The following is a 24,787-nucleotide window of genomic DNA, read 5'->3' as shown; positions in this document are numbered from 1 at the left end:
GACGTGATACACAACGTGGAAATGAATATATGTTTATACAACACAAAGCACATACAGGGACCAGGTCATCTTGTATGCGAGGCGATGAGTCTTCTTTGTAAAGCTGAACACTAGCATACCGAAGAGCAGTGGATATGGGTCATCGATGTTACATAAAGTACATTTCTATGAGCTTGCGACTTTTTAATACTTCCCTTTATGTCGCGTTTCAGTTAGATTCACCGTTTCATAGCAGTACATAAACAGTGTCAATATACAATCAACTTCTCGTCTCAGATTTTCATTATATTTTTTTTCCATTCCATTTGCTGGCTTCCGAAAAGGATATTCCACAGTGGATAACATGTTTATTCTTCAATCATTAGTGTAGAAATATTTGTCAAAAGGAAGATTTTGTTTATAGACTTTCAGAAAGCTTTCGACTCTATTACAGTAAACTACGGTTATAACGGACAACTTATTTTTTAGTCCCTGCCTTTTGTTGTATATATGCTGTATATCTGTTTATAACGAACTACGGTTATAACGAACTAAACTAAGGGGTGCCTTTGAGTTAGTTTACTGTAATAGGGAATGTCTTTGGTTTGTTCTCCACTCAAATGGAATTCATGGGAAAATATTAACTATCACACAGGATATTTATTCTAAACCTCTAGCTTGGGTTAAAAGTTCAAAAAGTAGCATCGCAGATTAATTTATCAGTCACAGTGGTGTACGACAAGGGTGCGTTTTTGTTTTCGTTACACATAATCAGTTGGGAGAGGACATTCAGCAGTGTGGTGGCAGAGGGATATTTGTACATGCGGGTTTACTGGAATTAGTTCTTCTCTTATATGCGGATGACTTATTACACAAATTTTGTAACAATAGGGGTTTAAAAGTTGACATGGATAAAACTGATATCTTAGTTTCTTTGTAATGATGGTACGTTAAGGAACTACGCGACATGACAAGGCATATGCCTGTATATAGGTTTCTACATATTACAGATATTTGGGTATTATATTTTCAAACAGGCTGTGTTGGCCGAGAACGGTTTTGAAAGTAAAGCTTTAATTCTATAAAACAGCTCAGTTATAAGCTTCGAAATATATCGCTCCTAAAGTTGTATAAAATGTTCAACTCTCAATTTAGACCAATTATTGTATATGGTTCGGAGATTTGGGGTGTTCATAAATGGTTGATTCCCGAATGTTTCCAAGCGAAGTTTTCTAAATCTGTTTTTGGTATTAGTTCCAAGTCTACAAATGTTGCAGAGCTCGGCGAATGTGGTCGATATGATATTTATATTGATTCTTACACAAGCTGTTTAAGATACTGGTTTAAGCTCCTTAATATGTCTCAAGAGAGATCTCCAAAAAACGGCTTTACGATATATGTTAGTTAGGTTTGATGCCGTTGGTAGAAATACATTGGTTAAGAATATGTTTTATTTTCATGGCTTCGAACATGCGTAGGAATTTCAAGGTGCTGGTGATCCTGAATATTTTATAAATGAGTTTATACTGAGGGCTAAGGACTGTCATGCACACACATGGTATTCTCAAGTGTCTGGATGCTCGAAATTTTGACTGTATTCAATATTTAAACCATCATTATCACTTGAACCGTATCTATTAAATGTATTATGAAAAGAAATGCTTACACTTTTACGTACTGGAGAACTGGGAATTATGCATCACACAAGAAGGAGGGATGGCATCGATGAGTCACTCCGTTTTATTCCATTGTGCTAGTTAAAGGCAGTTGTAAATGAAATTCATTGCATCCTTGTTTGCCCTTCTTATGAAGATATTCGCTAAAAATATTTCCCATATTTAGACTTTATTACTGGTAATAATCGTACAGACATACTTGTTAGAATGTTAAAATCTTCTGATGTAAACTGTCTTGAGAACCTGGCCAATTATGTTAAAGATGCATGTTATCTTCGTTCTTCTTACCTGTAAATATTACTTCATTCTGCACTTGAAACTAAATGGTATATACCTGTACATGGGCCTGAGGCCTTATTTCCGAATAAACTGACTGATTAAAGTTTATAGAAAACTTCTTGACTCCCATTTTCATTATATTGTGTCCATATAAAATAGATTTCATCTTCAATAACGTCTGCATCATAAACAACTTACATTATTGCAATATTAGTGTAATAATAATAAGAAATGCATATTGATATCTATGGCAGCTTGTTACAGTGTTCTTATGTTCTACAAACCCGTGAACATCCGGAGTTGAATAGGTTTTCAGCAACCCATGCTTGCCGTAAAAGGCGACTATGTAAACAATCGAGTCTGGATAAGATAATCCAGTGACTGACATCATGAGCATCGGGCCACGCAATTGGGATACGAGTACACGCATCAACCAAGTCAGCCTGAGCACCCCATCCCGTTCGACGCCTCTTACGACAAGCAAAGTCAAAGGCTTCACTTCAACCACTGATCTTCAGTGAAGGATATAGACAACATACTATTCAACTGCTCACTACCAATCACACTTTAAACTTTTTATCTCACGTACAATGGCCACTACTCATTATATTAACATGTGCACACGCTACGAATAGCTTCAACTGTTTTTTTGCATATTTGTTAATATACGTATCGGCAGAATATCTATGATTGCAAACGATGTTTGAGTAGTCCATTGCAAGTTCAGTTGATCTGTTGAGGCCGTTTGTATGCGAGTGACAGCCATTTGAACGTAATAGGGATCCAAATGGACACAGAAATGGAAAAAGACGAGTACCGATCAGTCATCAGCTTTTTGACTCTTTTGACCTCATGTCATAAGTATATGGGGATACGTGCCCTGGCTATTCCACTGTTAAACGTTGGGCAGCTATGTTTAAGGCTGGGAGAACAAGCCTTGATGATGACCCGAGGCCTGGACGCCCCTGAACAATGTCTGGATGTCCCTCAATGAAGATTCAATCAAGGAGATAAGAAAACTGTTCTGTCATATTGACATGTTACCAGTACTGAACTCGAGGAAGACACGGGTCTAAGCCATGTAACCACACTACCCACTAGATAATACAAGTACGTTTTACTTAGCCAACTTGGGTGGGATTTGGGTCAGTCGTCTAATAGTTCGGCATTTACATAAGACCATTTGTTTAATTGCCTTGAAGCGTAAGCAGAAATTCAATCGCCGTGTCGTGTGTTGAGACTGTGGGGTATGATTTTACGGTTACTTGCAATCATCTTAATTTCCACATGTTCTGAAATAGCGTGCCCAGACGCCCTTATCAGCTCCAGCCTGTTGTGTTTAAATTTCGCAACTTTTGAGATCAAACATGCTTTTTCTACCAAGATTTCAAAGAGTGTGATACAATTCTTGCTTAGAAGTTGTTTGATCAAGGTTTCAACATTCAAAGCCTCAGTTAAGCTTTCAAAACGTTTTATGGTAGACATGTGGAGGACATTTCCAAATTTGACGCATCAGTGACCAAAATGATGTCCGATGCAATTCCCTGTTTAGACTTGTACCATATGTTCCGGCCTGTTTTTTTCAGGTGAACAGTTGATTTGCCTTTGCATGTGTTTGTGACCGGCGCCACCAGTTTCGCGAACACCTACTATCATTACTTTTTGATAATGATTCATAAACACATGCCCATTATACAGTCGGAATTGTACAATCGACTCTGCTTTATGCAGAGATCTATATTTGATATAGATATTTGATATTTGCGAGAACTTGCCTTGATGATGACCCCAGGCCTGGACGCCCCAAAACAATGTCTGGACATCCCTCGATGGAGATTCAATCAAGGAGATAGGAAAACTGTTTCGCAGATTGACGTATTATCAATGCTGAACTTGAGGAAGACACGGGTCTAAGCCATGTAACCACACTACCCACAATATAATAAAAGTACGTTTTACTTAGCCAACTTGGGTGGGATTGGGGTCAGTCGTCTAATAGTTCGGCATTTACATAAGACCATTTGTTTAATTGCCTTGAAGCGTTAGCAGAAATTCAATCGCCGTGTCGTGTGTTGAGGCTGTGCGCTACGATTTTACGGTTGTTTCAAAAGCTACTTGCAATCATCTTAATTTCCACGAGACATGTTCTGAAATAGCGTGCCCAGACGCCCTTTGTAAGTTATGTAATTTTAGATCATCACGTTATCAGCTCCAGCCTTTTGTGTTTAAATTTCGCAACTTTTGAAGTACAATCAAGCATGCTCTTTCTATCAAGATTTCAAAGAGCGTCATACGACTCTTGCTCAGAAGTTGTTTGATCAAGGTTACAACATTCAAGGCCCCAGTAAAGCTTTCAAAACGTTTTATGGTAGACATGTGGTGGACATTTCCAAATTTGACGCATCAGTGACGAACATGATGTCCGATGCAATCCCCTATTTTTACTTGTACCATATGTTGCCATGTTGTTGTTTTTTCAGGTGAACAGCTGAGTTGCATTTGCATGTGTTTGTGACCGGCGCCACCAGTTTCGCGAACACCTGGTATCATTACTTTTTGATGATGTTCATAAACACATGCCCATGATACAGTCGGAATTGTACAATCGACTCTGCTTTATGCAGAGATATCTATTTGATATAGAAAGGGTTTTGTCGCTTTATTTACAGGTTTTACCCATGAAGATGTTGGTGAAATAATGGATTCGTTAAGCATTCATAAGGCGCAATTTTCTCTAAAAACGTTTTCCGAATTTCGAGTCAATATCCCAACACCTTCTATTTAACATGTGCACACGCTATGAACAAAAAGCACTACAGCTTCAACTGATGTTTAGCATAGTTGTTAATATGCGTATCGGCAGAATATCTATGATTGCAAACATTCGTCTGGTTTATACTGTTAAATTTAGTGAGCAGAAAACGCAAATACACATTACAACTGAAATAAAGATTAAGCTAACTGTCACAGGCGTTTCATAATCAAGAACGGTACGAAAGTATTACCAGCTACTGAGGAAACGCGTTACAATATCACTTAATTTTTTTAATTCAAACCTTAATGTATAGTGGTCTGGTCGGGGGCAAAGATGAACCAGTTGTTGTGCGAATTTATGCTCCTTTGCTCGAATCCCATGTCGACCTGATAATGTTTCTAGTCTTGTCAGGGCCATACTCCTGCCCGTGGTGAATGTCGAAGACCTGCATCACTTCGGGCTTTCCTCCCACATCAAGAAGAGTCGTTCTATAACGCGATACACATTTTAATTTTTTTTAAAAAGAATAAAAATATATACATTATATTATGAAATCGTTTCTACTTTCTGTAAGCTTGCTGCTTGCACTATTCACATTCCAAATGAAGAATGTTTCATTGTTTTGTGTTGTGACAGACAATGTTTTGATAACTGCTGGAGCTTATGAGGTCAACACAATCGCGGGCACGGACAGAGCTGGTACGTACGGTATTGTCAAACTATATTGCACAGGCAAACATTGAACTTCAGTGATACCAGTTACGTTGCTGAAAACAGATTGGTCTATAACAATTTTCATTATACAAGAGATCTCTTTAACAAATGATAAGCAAGCCGGTCTCTTCTATAGGTAAGTTTGCATCTACATATGTGCTTCTATCTACTCGTTGTTATATAAGACGTGTTAACGCTTTGTACAGTATTCCAGTCATATCACGGCGTGTCAGCTTAATGTGGGAGGAAACCCCGAAGTGATGCAGGTCTCAGGCGTTTACCATTGTGGTAAAACCAACGAGCACGGGCATGGTGCTAACAAACCTAGAAACATTATCTGGCCGTATTGGGATTCGAACCCGCGATCATAGGTTTCTGGAGTGCCAACGGGACGGAACTCTGCACAGCGTGGCCCCCTTCATATATGATGAATTCATTATATTTGCATGTAATTTTACCGATTTATGTAATATAACTAGTGCAAGCCTGTTTGCATGGCAAATTGTGTGAATTCTGTATAATGCATGTAAGTAATGACGTTGATATACGTTGTTTGCTTGTTTAATTAAGGATAAGAACTTTATGGATGAACAACTTCTTTATTACAATTTAGAGCGACGTTTCGGTGTAGGTTCTAACACCGTTATCAAGCAAGTGTTAGAACCTACACCGAAACGTCGCTCTTAATTGTAATAAAGAAGTTGTTCATCCATAAATTTCTTATCCTTACTTAGTACTCCAACTTCTAAATGCCTATCAAAGAAGTTTGCTTGTTTGTTTGTTTGTTTGTTTGTTGTTTAACGCCGCACTCAGCAATATTCCAGCTATATGTCGGCCAAAGGGGACGCAACCCTGCACAAAACTTTGAGACGCCTGTAAATGGTATGGTGCCGGGGAGCAGCCAGCCTTTCCCTAACATTGATTACCACCTGTCATGGATTAAGTCATGAAAGTCACAACAACAATTAAGAAGAAGCGCCATTGTTCCACTGCTTGTGCAGGCTGGCTGATAAGGATTAACAATGAGAATTAGCATATAATGAATATAAAACATCTACCTGTACGTCAGAGAATAACCTGTCTCGAATAACCACCAATACGATTAATCAGGTATCGTGACTAGACTACTCTGTGATGTGCATGGCCTATTATGTACACAACGTGAATTTGTACATGATGCAATTAGACTCATGCACAAGTACACTCTGAGAAATGTAATAGATGGGTAATTGTCCACAGGCACATTTCCAGTCAAAAGAGGTAGAAACAGACTGTAAAAAGCTACTATTAGGAAGTTCCATGAGACAACGTGGTGTGAACGGACGAAGAACTGTTGTGGTTCACCAAGCATGGACGACAGCTCAGGTAAGTACCTTGTGCAGGACCCCAGCACAGCTCCTAATCCATAATGTTCCTTCATAACATATTCCTTTGTGAGAAATGTGTAGAACCTCCAGTGACCCCGTCCACGCAGTGGTTCACTGTGATTACCTTAAGTATACACGGGATCAAGTTTGGTGTAAACTGATCAACATTGGACCAACCGACTTCGAGTGTCTTTCTCCACAGACTCTCCGTGTTGAGCTTGTGCTATGTCTACAGTCCTGTAGACCTGATTATGAACTGAACGAAGTCCTAATTCACCTGTATCTGTCAGATATGTCAACCTGATGTGCAAAGTGCACTGATACAAATGTACTCCTATGAACATTCAATAAAGCCATTATTTATTATCTGTGCCAATTACAGAAGTCACGTCTCGACTTGGATACAATGTGTGCTGCCCACTTCTGGTGATATTGCCGTGATATTGCTGGAATATTGCTAAAAGCGGCGTAAAACCACACTCACTCATGTCCCATTCTGTACGTCACTACATAATTAAACTCCATTGTCGTTCCTGCATTTTGAGTAGCTGAATTGGTCACGTGTTACTGCATTCATTACCTTGTGAATGTGAACTATTTGGCCACGCCCAGAAACTACTTTCGTCACTGCGTACGGAATGTCTTGGAATTTCAATAATGATTACATCTGAGAGACGTCCCTTTCTACTCACCTGTGTCATCATGAAGTTATTAGGCATGGTAATATTTTAGTGCTATTTATCGTCATCAAACATACCAACGCCGTCTTCAAACACTCACAGGGGGCACTGGTATTCGCTGTGCAGAGTTGCGTCCCTTGGGTATGCCAGAAACCTATGATTGTGGGTTTGAATTCCGGTTCGCCCCGATTATGTTTCTAGGTTTGTCAGCACCATACCCGTGCTCGTTGATTTCACCGAAGTGGTAAACGTCTGAGACCTGCATCACTTCGGGCTTTCCTCCCACATTAAGCTGACACGCCGTGAAATAACTGGAATATTGTTAAAAGCGGCGTTAAACACAACTCACTCACTCACTCATTTAGCTGAAAGGCATTCCTAAGGCAAACACCTGTCCCCGTGGTGATGAATATTAACCGTTGGTATGGTAATATTAATATTAAAACTTTCACTCTCATGTCCGTAAACGAGTTCCTTCAGTATGGCTGACTCTCTCTCATGGGGAGATGCCTCTATATGCAAAGAACCAAAAACGCCGTGTCCAGTCGGATTGCATTCCATTGCTCTATGCTGACATCCAAACGTCCTGTATCCAAACTTTCCCCCTCGCTAACTCGGTCTTCTTGCTTGGAAATATGAAGAAATGACACATTGTACATCAACTATAGTACGACTAATCCTACCTCCCCCCCCCCCCCCCCCCCCCCGACACCCCCCCACACACACACTCCCACCCCCATTCCCACACACGGGCGCAATATAATACCCCTTTTCTAGTCTTCATTACACCGTGAATAACGGAAATCAATTCATGGTCACTGTTAAGAAAAGGAATGGCGTACATGTTGTGCGTCTCTCTACTGTGAAATCACTGCTATGTACAGCGCACCCTATAGCAGGGATTTCGATATGTATACGTGCTGGTTGTATGATCAGACAGTTGTTTGTTTCGTTGTCGATAACAGTGAAATTACATATGACTTTTGCGGGGCGTAAATATGTACTTTGTATGACTACTTAACATGAATTTAAATGTTTTGGTTCAATAGATCACCTATAATTGTGAGTCCTGGTATCGTCAAATCTTAAGCTTGTTCATCCAAATGTATAGATTTGGGTAACGTAATTAGTAACTAATACTATATATGTACCACAAATGCAGACATAGGACCACACGGGGATATTTATGACAGTATCACATGGAATATGTCCTCACCGCGAACACGTGCGTCCTGAGTGATGTCGATACTCAAGAACGGTAACTCCATCTGGCTTGTGTACCACAAAATCTGGAGGAAACGGTTATCACAGTCAGGAAAACGTGTGTTTATGTTAACATGTCGGGAACAGGTGATGCCACCGGAGGTTTGTGTAATCATCTATAGATTAGTCTCGTGTGTATTACATGTAATTGGTTACAACAATTGCTACGTTATACCTTCGTCGTGGCTACAACCGCAAGCTGTATAATATGAGGAATGACATTCACGTGAAAAATCGATCCCGGATGGGATACACACCACATCTCGGCCATGATAAGTGAAGCAAGATAGTCGACTGAAATGTTGGCAGAGATAAGCAGCTTTTGCACATAAATGTACAAGATATTATGTCGAATGTTGGGCGCCAAAGGGATCAATTGTTTCTGATCACCAGTAGGCGATAACTTAAAGTGACATGTAGCTTCAAAGGGTAACAAACAGTTCAGTGTTCGATTTGCCCTGGCAAGCCAACATTTAGTGGTTGGAGCGTACTTCCTCAGCTAAAAATACACACGGGGACGGTTTGTTCTTTGTGAAGTAAGGCAAGGTGGATTGTTTTTACCGTCGCGTTCAAGATTTGTGTATTCTATAGCGTGTGTTTGGCTGCTTGTACTAGTCGTGATTTGGGCTGTTTTTATAGTGCAAGCGCACATATCGTCAGCCACCATACTTCAGTGTAACATGGATACCCCACTCAGACACGTTACACAGACGCTCGATCCAACAGACCACAGAGGTAATATTTGCTTCTATAGTCCTACAGCCTTTGTACGGAAAATTGTAATAGTATTGTCGCGACATCTACCAAGTACTTAGCCATGTCACTTTTGTGAGCCGAACCAGAGTAAATGTTATTTTGTCATTTTCATCATCATTTTTTTTAAGAAATTATATAGTTTATTACGTTTTTATCTGTGATTCGTAAGCCCTGATTATGAGCAGTGGTGTGTTAATCGATATTTACCAACTAATAATTATAACAGTCTCAGTTGTGTTATTTATTTCAGTATCATTTGAGATGAGTTAGTTAGCGAGTATGACATTACGACGGATTGAGCAATAGTCCAGCATCATAAATTACTTTTACACATGTACTTATTTGCACATGTGCATCTTACCGGTTATGACCAATGCTTATTGGTCAGTGCGAGCCTTTATACGTCATATTGCTTCTTTGTTGAGACAAATGTATTTATACGTCATATTTTGTTCATGATGTCACGCGTTGATTACATGTCGTCATCTGAACAATAGGCTCCATTCAATGAAGGTCATTTATAATTGACATTTTATACGTTTGCGTATTTATTTTCTCATTATCCATTCGTAACTGTACAGATAGCATAACCTACTCGAAGGTCGGAATGGCGAAAATCTGTGCCTCGTAAATGAATGCTGTGAGTTCCTCGCCAAAGGTAAACCGTAACACCTCGTAGCGCGTTTGTTATTCGCTGCGTCTGCTTTATTGTTTCATTTAATTATCATTTTTAAAAAACACGGATTAACTTAGCAGCTGTTTGTTGATTATTTAATGTCAAAAACAGAGTCTATTGACTGTAATATGTGAAAATCAATGCAACAACCTGTTGCACAGCATAACCAGCAAATCATTCAAGCTCGTTTCTTCTAAAGTTGGATATGATTCGCTTATATCAAACGGAGTTAATAGTCAATATAATACGATCTTTGTGTATGCCCACCCTATGTGTTCTTACAAGTGGTCAAGGTTATTATTTATTTAAGTTTGAAAACGAGTTTTGTTAAGCACTCGTAACATTGTTTGATTATCAACATCTAAGGTTTTAACTAGCGTTAACTGTACATTTTATCGTATACAATTTTATGACTTAAAAGACAATTAATTAAATTAACAATAATTGTCAGATTATTGGCGACACGTGACTTTTAAACCGTAATCTACCCCGAAGTACCTCTTGATGTAATTTTGCATCAATTAGTACTAAGCATTTATCCTTTAAATGTATCACAGAATTGTATGGACAGTTGTGTGACTTTAACGTTGGGTGTAATAACAGTTGACTGAAAGAGCAATTACAAAATGTCTAGCCATCATGGTATCGGCGTGCAGAGGTCACAGGTTGCTTGTCGTGATTAATGAACTCAATATGTTTTGTCAAAGAGATGCTCTTTACGTTGTACTAAATTTTACATCTTTAAGAGCGATTCTAAAAGAGAAAAGCCTTATATTTCACAAAACCGTGTAAAAGACTATTCGTGTAAAAGGGAACAGGAATTCGAAATGATGTCATGAATGTAGTAAATACTAGATTCTGATTGGTCAAACCACACAAAAAATCAACTCAACTCATACCGCTTCACACAAAATCTTTGCCAACACCAAACAGTTCGAGTTGTTTTTTGTCATTGCGGAATAGAGACGCGAATAATGTGTTTTCAATATAGAGCTAAATAACCTGTAGATTTAACTCCGCTTACCTTAGATTGAAATACTCACGCGGTTCGCTTGGTTCAATTTAGCGCGATTAGGTCTACACATAAACTGGCTGAACCCAAAGTCTGTTTATCTCCTACCAAACCTCACCTTATCAATAGTAACACCCAGAGCATTACCAGAGTTGCACAATACCGGTTAAAAAGGCGAATGTCCAATTTTCGTACGTACATGCTGGTAAACAGTTGACTTGCCTTTGCATGTGTTTGTGACGGGTGGGACTGGGTACGCTCACCTTTTCGCGAACACCTGGGTCCACTTGCACAAAACGATCTTAGCGCCAAGACTATTGTAAGCCTATGTTAAATTATGGGAGTTAAGATCATCTTCGCTCTAAGATCGCTTTGTGCAAGTGGATCCTGGTATCATCTCTATTTGATAGTGATTCATAAACTCATGTTCATGATATAGTCGGAATCGTACAATCGACACTGCTTTACGCAGAGTTTTCTATTGGATATGTAGCGGCCATAAAATTTACGAGTCCCGTGATGGGATTCGAACAACGGACCTTCTGATCAGAGGTTCGGGCGCCTTGTCCAACATGACCAAAGAGGTTAACCCCGTCAGCAAGCTGTCATCTGTGGGATGACTCCACGCCTTGCTACATACTCCCCAGTCAACAGAAGGCACGCCCCGGGCCGCATAGTAGGGTACTGAGGATTATTTTGCTCAAATTTAATATAAACATGCTCAGCCCCACGTTGGGCGCCAATTTTGTAGCGGCCATACAATTTACGAGTCCCGTGATGGGATTCGAACCACGGACCTTCTGATCAGAGGTCGGACGCCTTGTCCACATGACCAAAGAGGTTAACCCCGTCAGCAAGCTGACAAAGTAAGGATGTCATCTGTGGGATGACTCCACGCCCTGCTACAGATATAAAGGGTTTTGTCGCTTTATTAAAGGATATATTACAACATGTTTCAGATGAAGGGCCCCCGCCTTGGTACCGCTCCACCCGATATTTCATAGCTTTCATTAGCTCCTTCGGCATGGCGAATACATTCCTTCAACGCGGCGACCTCAGCATGGCTATTGTCTGCATGGTCAACCACACTGCGGTGGACATCCTAAAATACGGCCATTCAGTGAACGACAATGCCACCATCTCCACCAACGACACAACGAGATATCTGTACATGGGAATCAACACAACCTCTAACATAAGATTCACGAGCAATGCCACTGATGATGAGTCTCCATACCGTTCATGTGGCACTCCAACATTTGATGACAATTCACAGGAGCGTGAGGTAAGCATAATTCATATTGACTCTCCATTTCTTCATCTGTCAATTAATATTCCGGGAATGACTGAATTCCATCGCTATTGAATATATTGCTATGAACATGAATCCCACAAGTCATTCGTAAGTTATTAATGAATACGAATAGAAATAATGAACAGGAATCCTATAAAACATGCCTATGGTGTGGATGACTACGTGGTAATAGGACCCGTGAAGATCCATGGTAGAACAGGACCCCGTTCCTCAAAGCGACCTTAGCACTAAGGTGATCGTAACTCCCATACTTTAACATAGGCTTAGGAACATCGTAGCTCTAAGATCGCTTTGAGGAACAAGGCCCAGGTCTTTAGCAACCCATGTGCGACACGAATTGACTGAACAACAAATCAGCTAGGAATACATCCTGCGTTTCAAAAGGTAGCGTTTTAATGATTGAAATGCGATTTATATCTGACAGTGATGTCATTTTAAGTACACATAAAATGTTTCGTCCTGTGAGTAGCCCGTCAAGTTTATTGTATTCAAATAATACACCACACAGTTAGAACACACATCGAAAGACCTGAACACTGCAAGCATACAGAAAGACATGTGTACTGATATTTAAGTTTACTCAATGATACCAGGTGTACTCAAAAATGTGATCGTATCCTGCCCCACCGGTTGCACCCGTCACAAACACATTCAAAGGCAAGTAAATTGTTCACCTGAAAAAAGCACGGCAACGGATGGAACAAGTCAAAATAAGGATTTACATTGGACATTATTTTGGAAACGGATGCGTCAAGAATGCGTCCTCCACGTGTCTACCATCAAACCGTTTGAAAGCGTTACTGAGGCCTTGAATTTTGGAACCTTGATCAAACTAGTATTGAGCAAGAGTCGTATGGCGCTTTTGGTAGAAATTTTGGTAGAACAAGCGTGCTCGATCGTACCAAAGGCTGGAACTGCTAGAATACTGCTCGACCTAGAGGGAAAGTTGACTCCTTGAAAGTTGAAGTCTTCTTTATTGGCATACAGTCGTGTGTGGAGTTGTTTGATAGGCATTACTTAGAAGTTGACGGATGAAAAAGTAGAGATAATTCTAGTGTGCCTTGCTTGACAATGGTATAAGGATCTATACCGAAACGTCCCCTTAACAGTAAATAGCGAAGTAATTATCCATAAATTATCTCTACTTTGTAGGGAGTTTTTTGGCACTCTCATTCTGAACATGCTTATCTAAATGAGACGTCCTTTAGGTGGTTTAAAAAGTGGGTAAATCAGTTGATAAATCAGATGGTGGTTCGGGTGGGTTAATCAAAGGCAGGAATGCACTCATGCGACTTTCGAATGATCAGATCAGCTCCACAAATGAGTATGTAACCCTTTCTTTATACCAAACCGCTTCCTGTTGGTCCCGTCAAACATGTTAATTACAGTTGTATCTTCCACCCATGAACATTACATATATTCATTCATGAAAGTCTAGCGCTTGTTTGAATGACAGTTTGTAACTCTTTTTTGCCCCGCGAAGATCCAGGGTAGAATAGATCTTCAGCAACCCGTGCTTGCAGTAAAAGGCGACTATGCTTGTCGTGAGAGACGACTAACGGGATCGGGTGGTCAGCCTCACTTACTTGTTGATACATATCATCGTTTCCCAATTGCTTAGATCGATGCTCATGATGTTAATCACTGGATTGTCTGGTGAATTTTCTATTATTTTCAGACAGCCGTCATATAGCTGGAGTATTGCTGAGTGCGGCGTTAAACAACAAAGAAGCAAACAAACAATAGTATATATTTTACTGATGTATCTTCAAACAGAATGGGGAGCTGGTGTGGGACAAGCAGGCACAGGGCCTCGTGCTTGGAGGGCTTTTCTGGGGCTACATGACTCTCCAGATTTTCTGCTCAATTCTTATCCAACGATGGGGATCAAAGAAAGTGGTGGCGACTGGGATGTTCTTCATGTCAATACTCACGTTGTTGACGCCGGTCACAGCCTGGTGGTCCCCCTGGGCAGTGCTCGTACTCAGAGCAATTATGGGAGTCTTTAACGTTAGTGTCATTTTATCAATGGAAGTTGAATGTTTACATTTTGCTGATATAATTATTTGATATCTAATTGTTATTTAAATATACCGATCCACCTATGTATGTCCATGGTATCAGTTTAATTTCCCAGGCACTCTTCTGATTGAACTGGGCGGTGGGGTAGCCAAGCTGTTAAATCTTTCGCTCGTCACGCCGAAGTTGTTGTTGTTGTTGGTTTGTAGTTTAACGCCGCACTCAGCATTATTTCTAGCTATATGACGGCGGTCTGTAAATAATCGAGTCTGGACCAGACAATCCAGTGATTAATATCATGAGCATCGATCCACGGAATTGGGATCGATGACATGCATCAACCAAGTCAACGAGACTGACCATCCGATCCCGTTAGGCGACTCTTACGACAAGCATAGTCACCTTTTACGGCAAGCATGGGTTGCTGAAGACCTGTTCTACCCCGGATCTTCACGGGTCTCACACCGAAGTCCTATGTTCGATGCTCCACATAGGCACAATGTACACTAGAGTGCAAAGGGTTGTTATCGGGTTCTGCAGTAAAATTGCCAATAATTCGCGGATAATTCACAGACAGTCTCTTTTCTGTAAAATCCAAACAACAGGTCTTCTTCTATGGATTAAAGAAAATAGTTTTTGTACCATAACTAGCCAAATTATGTGTGAGATCCGGGTTAGAGTAGGTCTTCAGCAACAGCCGTAAAAGGTGACTATACTTGTCGTAAGAGGCGACTAACGTCAGTCTCACTGACGTGGTTGATGCATGTCATCGTATCCCATTGCGTAGGTCGATGCTCACTTGATTGTCTGGTTAGACTCGATTATTTACATACAAAGAAACAGATCAAGTTATGTGATATATCTCGCTAATAGACCGCTTATTGTAGGGTTTTACTATTCCTGGTCTGTTTGCTGTCTGGGGAAAATGGGCGCCTCCGACAGAACGAAGTCGACTCATATGCATCACATACTCCGGCAATATATCAGCAACTGCTCTAGTGTTTCCTCTATCAGCGTTCCTCTGCAAGGTGAACTTTGCCGGAGGATGGCCCTCCGTGTTCTATCTCTATGGTAAGCATCATATGCGTCTGACTCTCTTTATACCCCTATATAGGTCTGCAGCAACCCATCCTTGTCGTAAGAGGCGACTGACGAGATCAGGTGGTCAGGCTCAAAGACCTTGTTGGTGCATGTCACCGTACCCCAATTAAGTAGATCGATCCGCATGATGCCAATCACTGGATTGTCTGGTCCAGACTCGATTATTTACAGACCGCCGTCATATAGTTGGAATATTGCTGAGTGCGGCGTTAAACAACAAACAAACAAGCTCATTGTACCCTGCCCCAACCATAATGGCATGGTGTTGCAACTTCAACTTTGATACATTTTTTGCGGAAAAATCACCACAAGCGGAAAGTATCTGTTGAACAAAGTCAAACGTTACGGTAATAGAAGAATAGGACTATGAAATGAAATCTGTATATCCCGAATTTGAATCGTTGTCAACAAGATGACGCCTCATTTTCTTTTATACGGTGATTGAGTGAGCATGTTCTTTCACGCCGTTTTTAGCAATATTCCAGTACTAACACGGCGAGGGACAAAAGAAATGTGTTGGAATGAGTGAGTATGGTTTTACGCCGCTTTTAGCAATATTCAAGCAATATCACGGCGGGGGACACCAGAAATGGGCTTCACACATTGTACCCATGTCGGGAATCGAACCCGGGTCTTCGGTGCAAACGCTTTCACCACTAGGCTACTCCACAGCCTCCACACAAACACAGGGCTAATTGAGTGTGTGAGGTGGGTATATTGTGACACTCCTAGTGTCTATCGCTTCTTGCAATTATTTCATGCAGCCTCATTGACATCCATGCTCTACATAATACCACAAATACAGTTTGGTAGCTATTTGCAAATGAAGCATATTGATATTTCGATTCAACATATTTTATTGACAATCAATAGGATTGGAATTTCTTTGATCCTTTTCTTTAAAAAACCCACAATGATTGGTGTATCACGACATGCAATCACGAGGCTATATGGTATTATATGTACCTGCGAGTCAGACGTTCTGTCTGCATATGTTTCTTGGCTAAAAAAAAGCCATGTCTCGTGTGTATGCATGTACATGTGTGGTGGAACATGATCTCATTGAAATGTGATCGCGGTGTTGCGGGTATCCTAGTCAAATATTTGACAACATTAAAGTTGACTTTCATTAATATATTTTATATTCATAAATATATTTATCACATATCGACGATGACACACAGACAAATCATAATATGTTATATCCAAAGATAATCAAATAACATGTATTTACATGTACGTACCGACCCGTGAAGATCCGGGGTAGAATAGGTCTTCAGCAACCCATGGACTGTGCTTGTCGTGAGAGGGATCGGGCGGTCAGGCTCGCTGACAATGTTGATGCATGTCATTTGCATGGGTCGATGCTCATGATGTCAATCACTGGATTGTCTGGTCTGGCCTCGATTATTTACAGACCGCCGTCATATATCTGGAATATTGCTGAGTGAGGCGTTAAACAACACTAAATAAACAAACGAGCATAAAACATGTATGTACCATGGTTCTGCATATGTATGAGTCATGTGTTTATCATTGAGCTGCATGTGGGACAGTAGACTAGCCTCGTGGTTTACGCGTGCACTCATAACACCGATGTCTGGTGTCCGCCGCTGTGGTGGTGTTGACAAGCGGCGTTAACCCTGTCTGGGGCACTCAGCAGGATGTCTTGTGTAAACTATATTATTTTCAGATGTCTTGAGTAAACGATATTATTTTCAGATGTCTTGTGTAAACGATATTATTTTCAGGTGGGGGCACGGGTGGCCCAGTCGTCTAAGGCGCCGCGATTCGCTGTGCAGAGTTGCGTCTCTTGGGCACGCCAAAAACCTATGATTATGGGTTCGAATCCCGGCTCGCCCCGATTATGTTTCTTGGTATGTCAGCACCATACCCGTGCTCGTGGGTTTCACCGAAGTGGTAAACGTCTGAGATCTGCATCACTTCGGGCTTTCCTCCCACATTAAGCTGACACGCCGTGATATAACTGGAATACTGTTAAAAGCGGCGTTAAACCAAACTCACTCACTCACTATTTTCAGGTGTCCTAGGCTTATTGTGGACGTTCATCTGGATGTTCTGCATGTACGATGAACCGGCACACCATCCTAGAATACACCCAAAGGAACTGCAGTATATAGAAGCATCACTTGGAAGGTCGACCACGAAAGACGTGTCAGTGAGTCAATACATCTTTCTCTAATAACCATGCATCTGTAAGCTATTTTGTAAGTCTACTCAAGAAAGATGATTTAATTATGTGACAATGTGAGTCTGGCAATAAAGAGATTAACAATCAAGAAAAGTTAGTGAAGTATAGTATTAACGTCGCATTCAATTTCTTTTCATCACATAACGACGTACATACCACATTTACCATGCCAGTCCCTGTTTTATCACCATTATGGTGACCATCAGGCAGGGAAGCAACAAGTACCATCTTTTAATGTATTTTGAGTAATGCGGACAAAAAATCGAACCGGTTTACTGATGCGCTATGCAAGATTGAAGAATATATGTATGCCTAAGTATGTCTAATATGTATGTATGTATAAGTATGCCTTGTATTTGTGCAGTCGTTAGAAATTGTGTTGTGTGTTTGCCTGCTTGACTGCATGAATACAGACGCTCCATCTTTCAAGCATGAATCATTAACACGCAGAGAAGTCACTAATGCACGAAATACAGCAAAGATATCAATCAGAAATATTCACGCAATAATAGGTCAAGATTTAGCCTGGAAAGCAATACTTATTAATCGATTCCTAATAATTTGGTTACTTTTACATGAACTGTATGACCGTATGTATGATCGAATGTAACTGTAAACGTTTAGCAGTTCTGTGTTTTCTGTACTCTAGGGAGCGAGGATGTGAAACTTACAGGCAATTCATTATGAGTGAGTGAGTGAATTTGGTTTAACGCCGTTTTAAACATCATTTGGTGTATTTCGTGGCGCGTCGGCTTCGTTTGGGAAAATGAAGCCTGGACGTTTACCACTTCAGTGAAAAGCACGAGCATGTACATAGTGCTGACAAACCTAGAGTCATAATTAGGGAATCTAGGAACTGAACCTTTGATTACAGGTTTTACACGCCCAGAGGAGGTTTCCCTCCCTTCACAGCGAATTGCAGCGCCTGTGACGACAGGTTCACCCGTGCACACTACACCCCCGCCCACACCGCACCCACTCCCACTCCCACTGACCTGAACTTCCAATGTAAAAAATAGGGACAAAGGGATAATTCAATTGTTTTTCCCGAGTTGTTTATATTTCTATTGATTTATGATTTCTTTCACAATATCAACAGCTCATCTGTATATATCTTGAATCGTATGGAGCCCTTCAAAAGAACTTTTCAACAATGAGGATTTATTTTACCTTTATTAGTCCAGTGTCTTGTTTTCAATTTCAGGTACAGATACCTACTCCATGGGTAGATATATGCACGTCTTTACCCTTCCTTGCTATAGTATGTGCTCAGGTGACCTATAACTGGAGCATCTTCCTCATGATGTCCAACCTACCCATCTACATGAAGGAAGTACTGCGCTTCGACATTAAATCGGTCAGTGGATAAACTGAAACCTTGAATATTCAAATATGAAAGTAAACAATCAGAAATGTAAGGGGCTGCTGGGTCTTGTTTTGAGACTAGGTATTCTTTCCTCTGCAAGACCAGATTTCTTTTTTTAAAATTAAACCCTTAGACCTACACGTTGTTTTTGAAAAAAAAACCTCAATGCCAAATTGTAGTTTTTGTAATAATCCCAGGCATAGTTTGTTTTAATTTTCAAACACTTTATGGATGAATTTATTTTTTTCGATTTTAACAATTGTATAATTGGATCAACAACTATATAAACCAGGATGCCAAATGTTACAGAACATTGTCAACACAAACCCTGTTTTTGTTTCAAACTGCTTACCCGTAGATCCATCTGTACATGATTAATTTACCATATTTGTCGTACGATATCCCAACGGAAACGAAGCATCAGGAACTTAAATCCATATTAGAATTTTGTTGGTAGACTGTTCATATAGTGTTCAATAAGCTCATATGAGTTTATTGATGTATTTAAATATGATTTTTTTCTTCTTGCTATTGAGTGAGTGAATAAGCATGCATTCACGCCATTTCGGTAGTATTTCAGCAATATCACGACTGGGGACACCAGAAATGGACTTCACACGTTGTACCCAAGTGGGGAATCGAACCTGGGTCTTATGCGTGACGCTCGAATCATTAGGCTACAAGGGGTTTCATCCCATATGAGGAATTGTACCCACTATACCCATGTGCACCCATGCGAGGAATCGAATCCCGGTTCAGCGTGACTGACCAACCAATTGCCTGGCTATTCACGTTGGAATTTATTTATGATATTCCTAAGCATATCATTAAGGAGAGTTTTAAGAAAAGCAATATATTGTTATCTACTATTCTATTTCACGCATCGGTCGTTGTGCGCTAACAAGACAAATATTGTTTGAATCATGTGAAACATGGAAGCCCATACTGGCATCTGTTCTCAACCTCGAACAACAAGGAAGATGTCGAATGAAGTAATTTCAACGCTTTAATTGGTACATGTGAACAAAAGCATGATCATCTCAAGGTTAAGAAAATATGTGAATTACTGCCGGATGACGGGAAACAATTAGCGACAAAGCGATGCATGATGGACTACCTTTACCTTTTCACAATAACTTGTTATTCCAGAACCCTCACAAGCTGTTGTGGCAAAGGGGTTTTGATTAGAAATACATGGAGTAGACAAGTCAGCAAAACCTTCACGGTTATATGTGTTTTTGCCATGTAGGTTATAAAAAGAATTCATCATCGTTGTTCCTTAAGTTAACAAGAGGACCATTCGTCTAAGGCGCAGCAATTCCCTCTGCAGAGTTGCGCCCCGTGGGGAGGCAAGAAACCATTGATCGTGGGTTCGATTCCCGGTTCGACCCGATTAGTTTCTAAGTTTGTGAGCTCCATACCAGTGATCATGAGTTTCACCAAAGTGATAAACGTCAGAGACCTGCATCACTTCGGGCTTTCCTCCCACAGCTCTCACGCCGTGTTATAACTGGAATACTGTTAAGAGCGGCGTTAAACCCAACTCATTCAAACTCATCTTGTATTAACAGAATGGCGTATATTCCTTCATCCCTTATCTGGCCATGTTCCTCGTAATTCTTCTCGGGTCATTATGTGCAGATGCTCTCATAGAGAAACAGTTGCTAAGTGTAAAGTACACAAGGAAACTCATGACGGTCATAGGTAAGTACGTGTTTTCCGTAGCTACAGGAAATAATTTTATAGAAAAGTATAAATATGGAGTCTCCATTTTGGGTCACTATGACACCTTTATACAAGATTTGTAATTGCTAATCCAAAATGGTCTGGTTGTTCATGCGATTTAGGCTTATAAGATCATATTTTTCAAAGATGAGAAATACATTTCGTCAACGAGAAGTCATTTCTGTCATTGTCCAATTGAGTAACCCCTGCTGCTGCTGGCAATTTGAACTTTGATGCACAGTGTCCACATATGTAATCCAATGCCTACTTTCAGGTCATCTTGTTCCTGGCATGTTGTTGATCGTACTGAGCTATCTAGACTGCACCCAGAGTCACATCGCTGTGGCCGTTCTGACGTTAGCCATCGGCCTTGGCGGTTTGGCCTTCTGTGGAATCTTGGTCAACTTCTATGATATCGCGCCTGTATTTGCCACCAAAATTATGACTGTTTCCAACGCCGTGAGCATGATTCCTGGAATACTGGTGCCCTATGTTGTTGCTGAGGTCACGAAAGATGTAAGAAGCATGTTTCTCCTTGGCGTAATTTTACAGAAAATGGTTATCAGAAAGAACAACGTTAATTAACACATAGAACGAACATATGAGTATGTCATGTGTGTGCTTCTTTATTTAAGGATTGACTGTGTATTTTTTTTGGTTCATTGAGGTATGAATCGAAAAACCGATGTGCAAACTGTATGAATCCGCGTAGTTGTACTTGATAGTCTACGATCGTGTGATAAAGGTTTAGAGCAAGGTTGTGAACAACATACTAGTATATAGGTAAAAGTTTAAACATATTTATTGATCATCTGTTTTAATGTTTTGCAAGTGATTTATCTTTAGATCTATGGATATGTTCATTCTATAACATTTTCGTGTAGTATGTCCAGGAAAATCCTCCACCGCCAACTCTTGAACACATTTTTTTTATTGTTATTCACTCTGATTCGCACAGATGATTGTTTTATTGCTCGGCTTTCAGAAAACTAGAGAACAGTGGCAGATAGTGTTTTTCCTGACCGCCGGTCTGCTTGGGATCGGAACTGTTGTGTACCTAATTCTTGGACAGGGTCACGTGCAGAAGTGGGCAATCATCCGGGATACACCTGAGGAAGAAATAGCTCTTCCTTCTTAATGATCAACCTGCAACACGCCATTTCAGAGTAAATGAGCAGATACAAATAATTCCGACCCCGTCGTGATATTGCGAGAATACTGCTAAAAGCGGCGTAAAACCATGCTCACTCAATCGAAATTCCGGCATGAGTTATTCACTAAATGATTATATCTTTTGCAACACTTTGCATATTAACTCAGTTGCCATGGACACTGTGTTGTTTTAGTCAAATGGTATGGTATTTGTGCATTGTTGATTTGTTTGCATGTTTTGGAAATAAAAGGGCAATTATATTTTAGTGATAAAATATGTTCTTGTTTTTAATTTAACGAAATGCTTGCATGGTTCTATAGTTTCTAGAATAATGTGAAATATGGGATGAGAGCAGCTGCAGTAACATTGTCTACATGTTTAGTTCTTCATGTTCAAATGAACATATATAAATAGTGAATTAAATGCTATCGTGGGCTTATCAAAATATGAAATGACATTACAGAATGCAGATATGGATTATGCTTTCGACAATAATCAAACTTCCCCGACACTATATGTAATTTGTTTGTTGTTGATTTGTTCGTTGTTCAACGCCGCACTCAGTAATATGACGGCGGTCTGTAAATAATCGAGTCTGGACCTGGAAATCCAGTGATTGACATCATGAGCATCGATCCATGTAATTGGGATGCGGTGACATGCGTCAACCAAGTCAGCGAGCCTGATCACTCGATCCCGTTAGACGCCTCTTACGACAAACACAGTAACCTTTTACGGCAAGAATGGGTTGCTGAAGACCTATTCAATCCCGGATCTTCACGGGTCGTATGTTTTTGATTTACGTGTGATGGAACCAGTAATGCCTTCTGTGTCATACCAATTCATATTACGTCTCTGCAAAATCATATATTTTTCATAAATATGTATTATTAATATCCATGAACACAACTGGAATGCTCACAACGTGTTCGTTGATTGTGATGCATGAGTATGCAACTGTTCTCCTTCAATACTGACAGATATATTAACAACCAAGCTATTCTATTTTAAGTTGGATGAGATAAAATGGGGTTTAACCTTGTGTCCAAGATTTTTGATCTTCTATAGCGAAGTGCCCCCAGGTGTGTGTGTCTGATTATGCTAGTCCGGACTAATGCCGACTTTATATTGCTAACCCACTGAGATACCATGCCGCAGATTAACATGAATACCCCACTCAGACAATATACCGACTCCGAGCCGACCAGTCCTTGTTTTAGCAACTTAATGCCGAGGGCCAGTCAGGGTAACAACAAGTACCATCTTTTAACGTCGAGTATTGCGCACAACCACCAGTAACTAAAGTGATGACGTAAATCCTGCTGGGGTATCATGCAGGAAGCAGAGGTATTGTAAGTCCCCATGATCCCCAGCGAGGTGGACAGCTTTGGTTACTGGTGGCCTATGGCCCGTGTTTTAAAACTGTATACATCATATTGTTATGCTCAAGTGTGTTTCATAAATTGTTTTTAAATAAAACTTTGCATAAATAACTGAATTTTAAATATTTTAACTTGGTCTCGTCGCTATATGGCTGAAATAATGCCGATACGACGTTAAATTTTAACTCACTCACTTTCAACGACGAACCCCCAACCTTCCGCTCTCTGGGCGAACGCACTACCACCAGCCCATGGTGGCGGTCCATTTGAAGTATGAATATGTACACTGCTCACTACAACATACACATACCTCTTTAGAGCGGCTCAGTTCCGCAACCGCAGATACCTTTTATCAAGGAGCTGTGCACCAATGATCAGGGATGTCATTAAACAAGAAACAAAGTAATAATAAAACGTGGTAATATGTTCACAGGTTTATTACTAGAAGCTGATCGTATTAAAGGACGACAATATAAAACTTTAAAAAACTGAAAGTGATCGCAGATCAAATAAATCAGAGCAAATGTATTGCAGTAAAAAATTGATAGTAGCTAAAACAACAATTTGACAAGAAATTGACAAGATACGGAGGCAGCCAGTTTAGTCTGCTTCGTCCAATTAACACCTCAGTTAATTAACTAATTAGAGCATAACTTCAGCTGGGTTAAATAACGGGAAATAAATATGGGGCCTATCACTAAAATAAGTCCCTTGGACAATATAATAGACAAAACCGTCTGAATATCGAATTAGTGTAATATACTACAGACTCAGCCACTTTGAGCAAGGAAAGCTAGACAATCACGGGAAACTTTGTTATCCACGGATTACTAGAAAACCTAAGTATGAAAACCCTTGCTAATAACTTAAGCTCAATACAACAAGTGTAAGTCAGTACTAGATCATAAGTGCCCCTTAATCGCTTACTGACGAAACCCTGGTTTCGAGCCACCCCTTAGAAGCGAACTGACAATCCCTCCTGGACAGATGGCGGATACAACAGTCTGGGACGCTTGTGATAAAATGGGGTTTAACGTTGTGTCCCAAGTTTTTGTACTTATATTGCGAAGTGCATGCATGTGTGTCTGTCTGATTATCCTAGTCCGGACTAATGCCGATTTTATAGCGATATCCCACTGAGATGCCGCAGTTTAACATGAATACCCCACTCAGACACAGTATACTGACTCCGAGCCGACCGTCCTTGTTTTAGCAACTTAATGCCGAGCGCCAGTCAGGCTAACAACAAGTACCATCTTTTAACGTCGAACCCCTAACCTTCTGCTCTCCGGGCTTGTCATCTATTACCTATATGAAGCGTGGTATTAACGGTAGATTTTTCTCTGCAGTTCAGTCG

At 40.3% G+C, this 24,787-nt stretch overlaps 1 protein-coding gene across 4 annotated transcripts; it reads left to right on the top strand.

Annotated features, from left to right (window-relative positions):
- The first annotated feature begins 5,420 nt into the window (after window positions 1-5,420).
- LOC124114199 (uncharacterized transporter slc-17.2-like) lies at window positions 5,421-22,592 on the top strand. Of its 4 annotated transcripts, XM_046474803.2 has the most exons (10): window positions 5,421-5,539; window positions 6,643-6,768; window positions 12,117-12,442; window positions 14,249-14,482; window positions 15,379-15,562; window positions 17,635-17,771; window positions 19,009-19,161; window positions 20,742-20,874; window positions 21,170-21,411; window positions 21,881-22,589. In XM_046474803.2, the coding sequence occupies exons 2-10, from the start codon at window positions 6,753-6,755 to the stop codon at window positions 22,031-22,033; spliced, it is 1,578 nt and encodes a 525-aa protein (XP_046330759.2). In that variant the 5' UTR covers window positions 5,421-5,539; window positions 6,643-6,752; the 3' UTR covers window positions 22,034-22,589. The 4 variants fall into 4 exon arrangements, with proteins under 4 accessions (XP_046330759.2, XP_046330758.2, XP_046330754.2 ...); XM_046474802.2 differs by lacking the exons at window positions 5,421-5,539; window positions 6,643-6,768 and adding an exon at window positions 8,733-8,815 and having other exon boundaries at window positions 21,881-22,588; XM_046474798.2 differs by lacking the exons at window positions 5,421-5,539; window positions 6,643-6,768 and adding an exon at window positions 8,832-9,448.
- The last annotated feature ends 2,195 nt before the right edge of the window (window positions 22,593-24,787 follow it).

This window comes from Haliotis rufescens, unplaced genomic scaffold, assembly GCF_023055435.1.
Source record: "Haliotis rufescens isolate VD_foot unplaced genomic scaffold, xgHalRufe1.0.p SCAF_4, whole genome shotgun sequence".
Classification (NCBI taxonomy): domain Eukaryota; kingdom Metazoa; phylum Mollusca; class Gastropoda; order Lepetellida; family Haliotidae; genus Haliotis; species Haliotis rufescens.
Note: the sequence above shows the minus strand (reverse complement) of the source record. Positions and strands in the feature narration are given on the sequence as shown.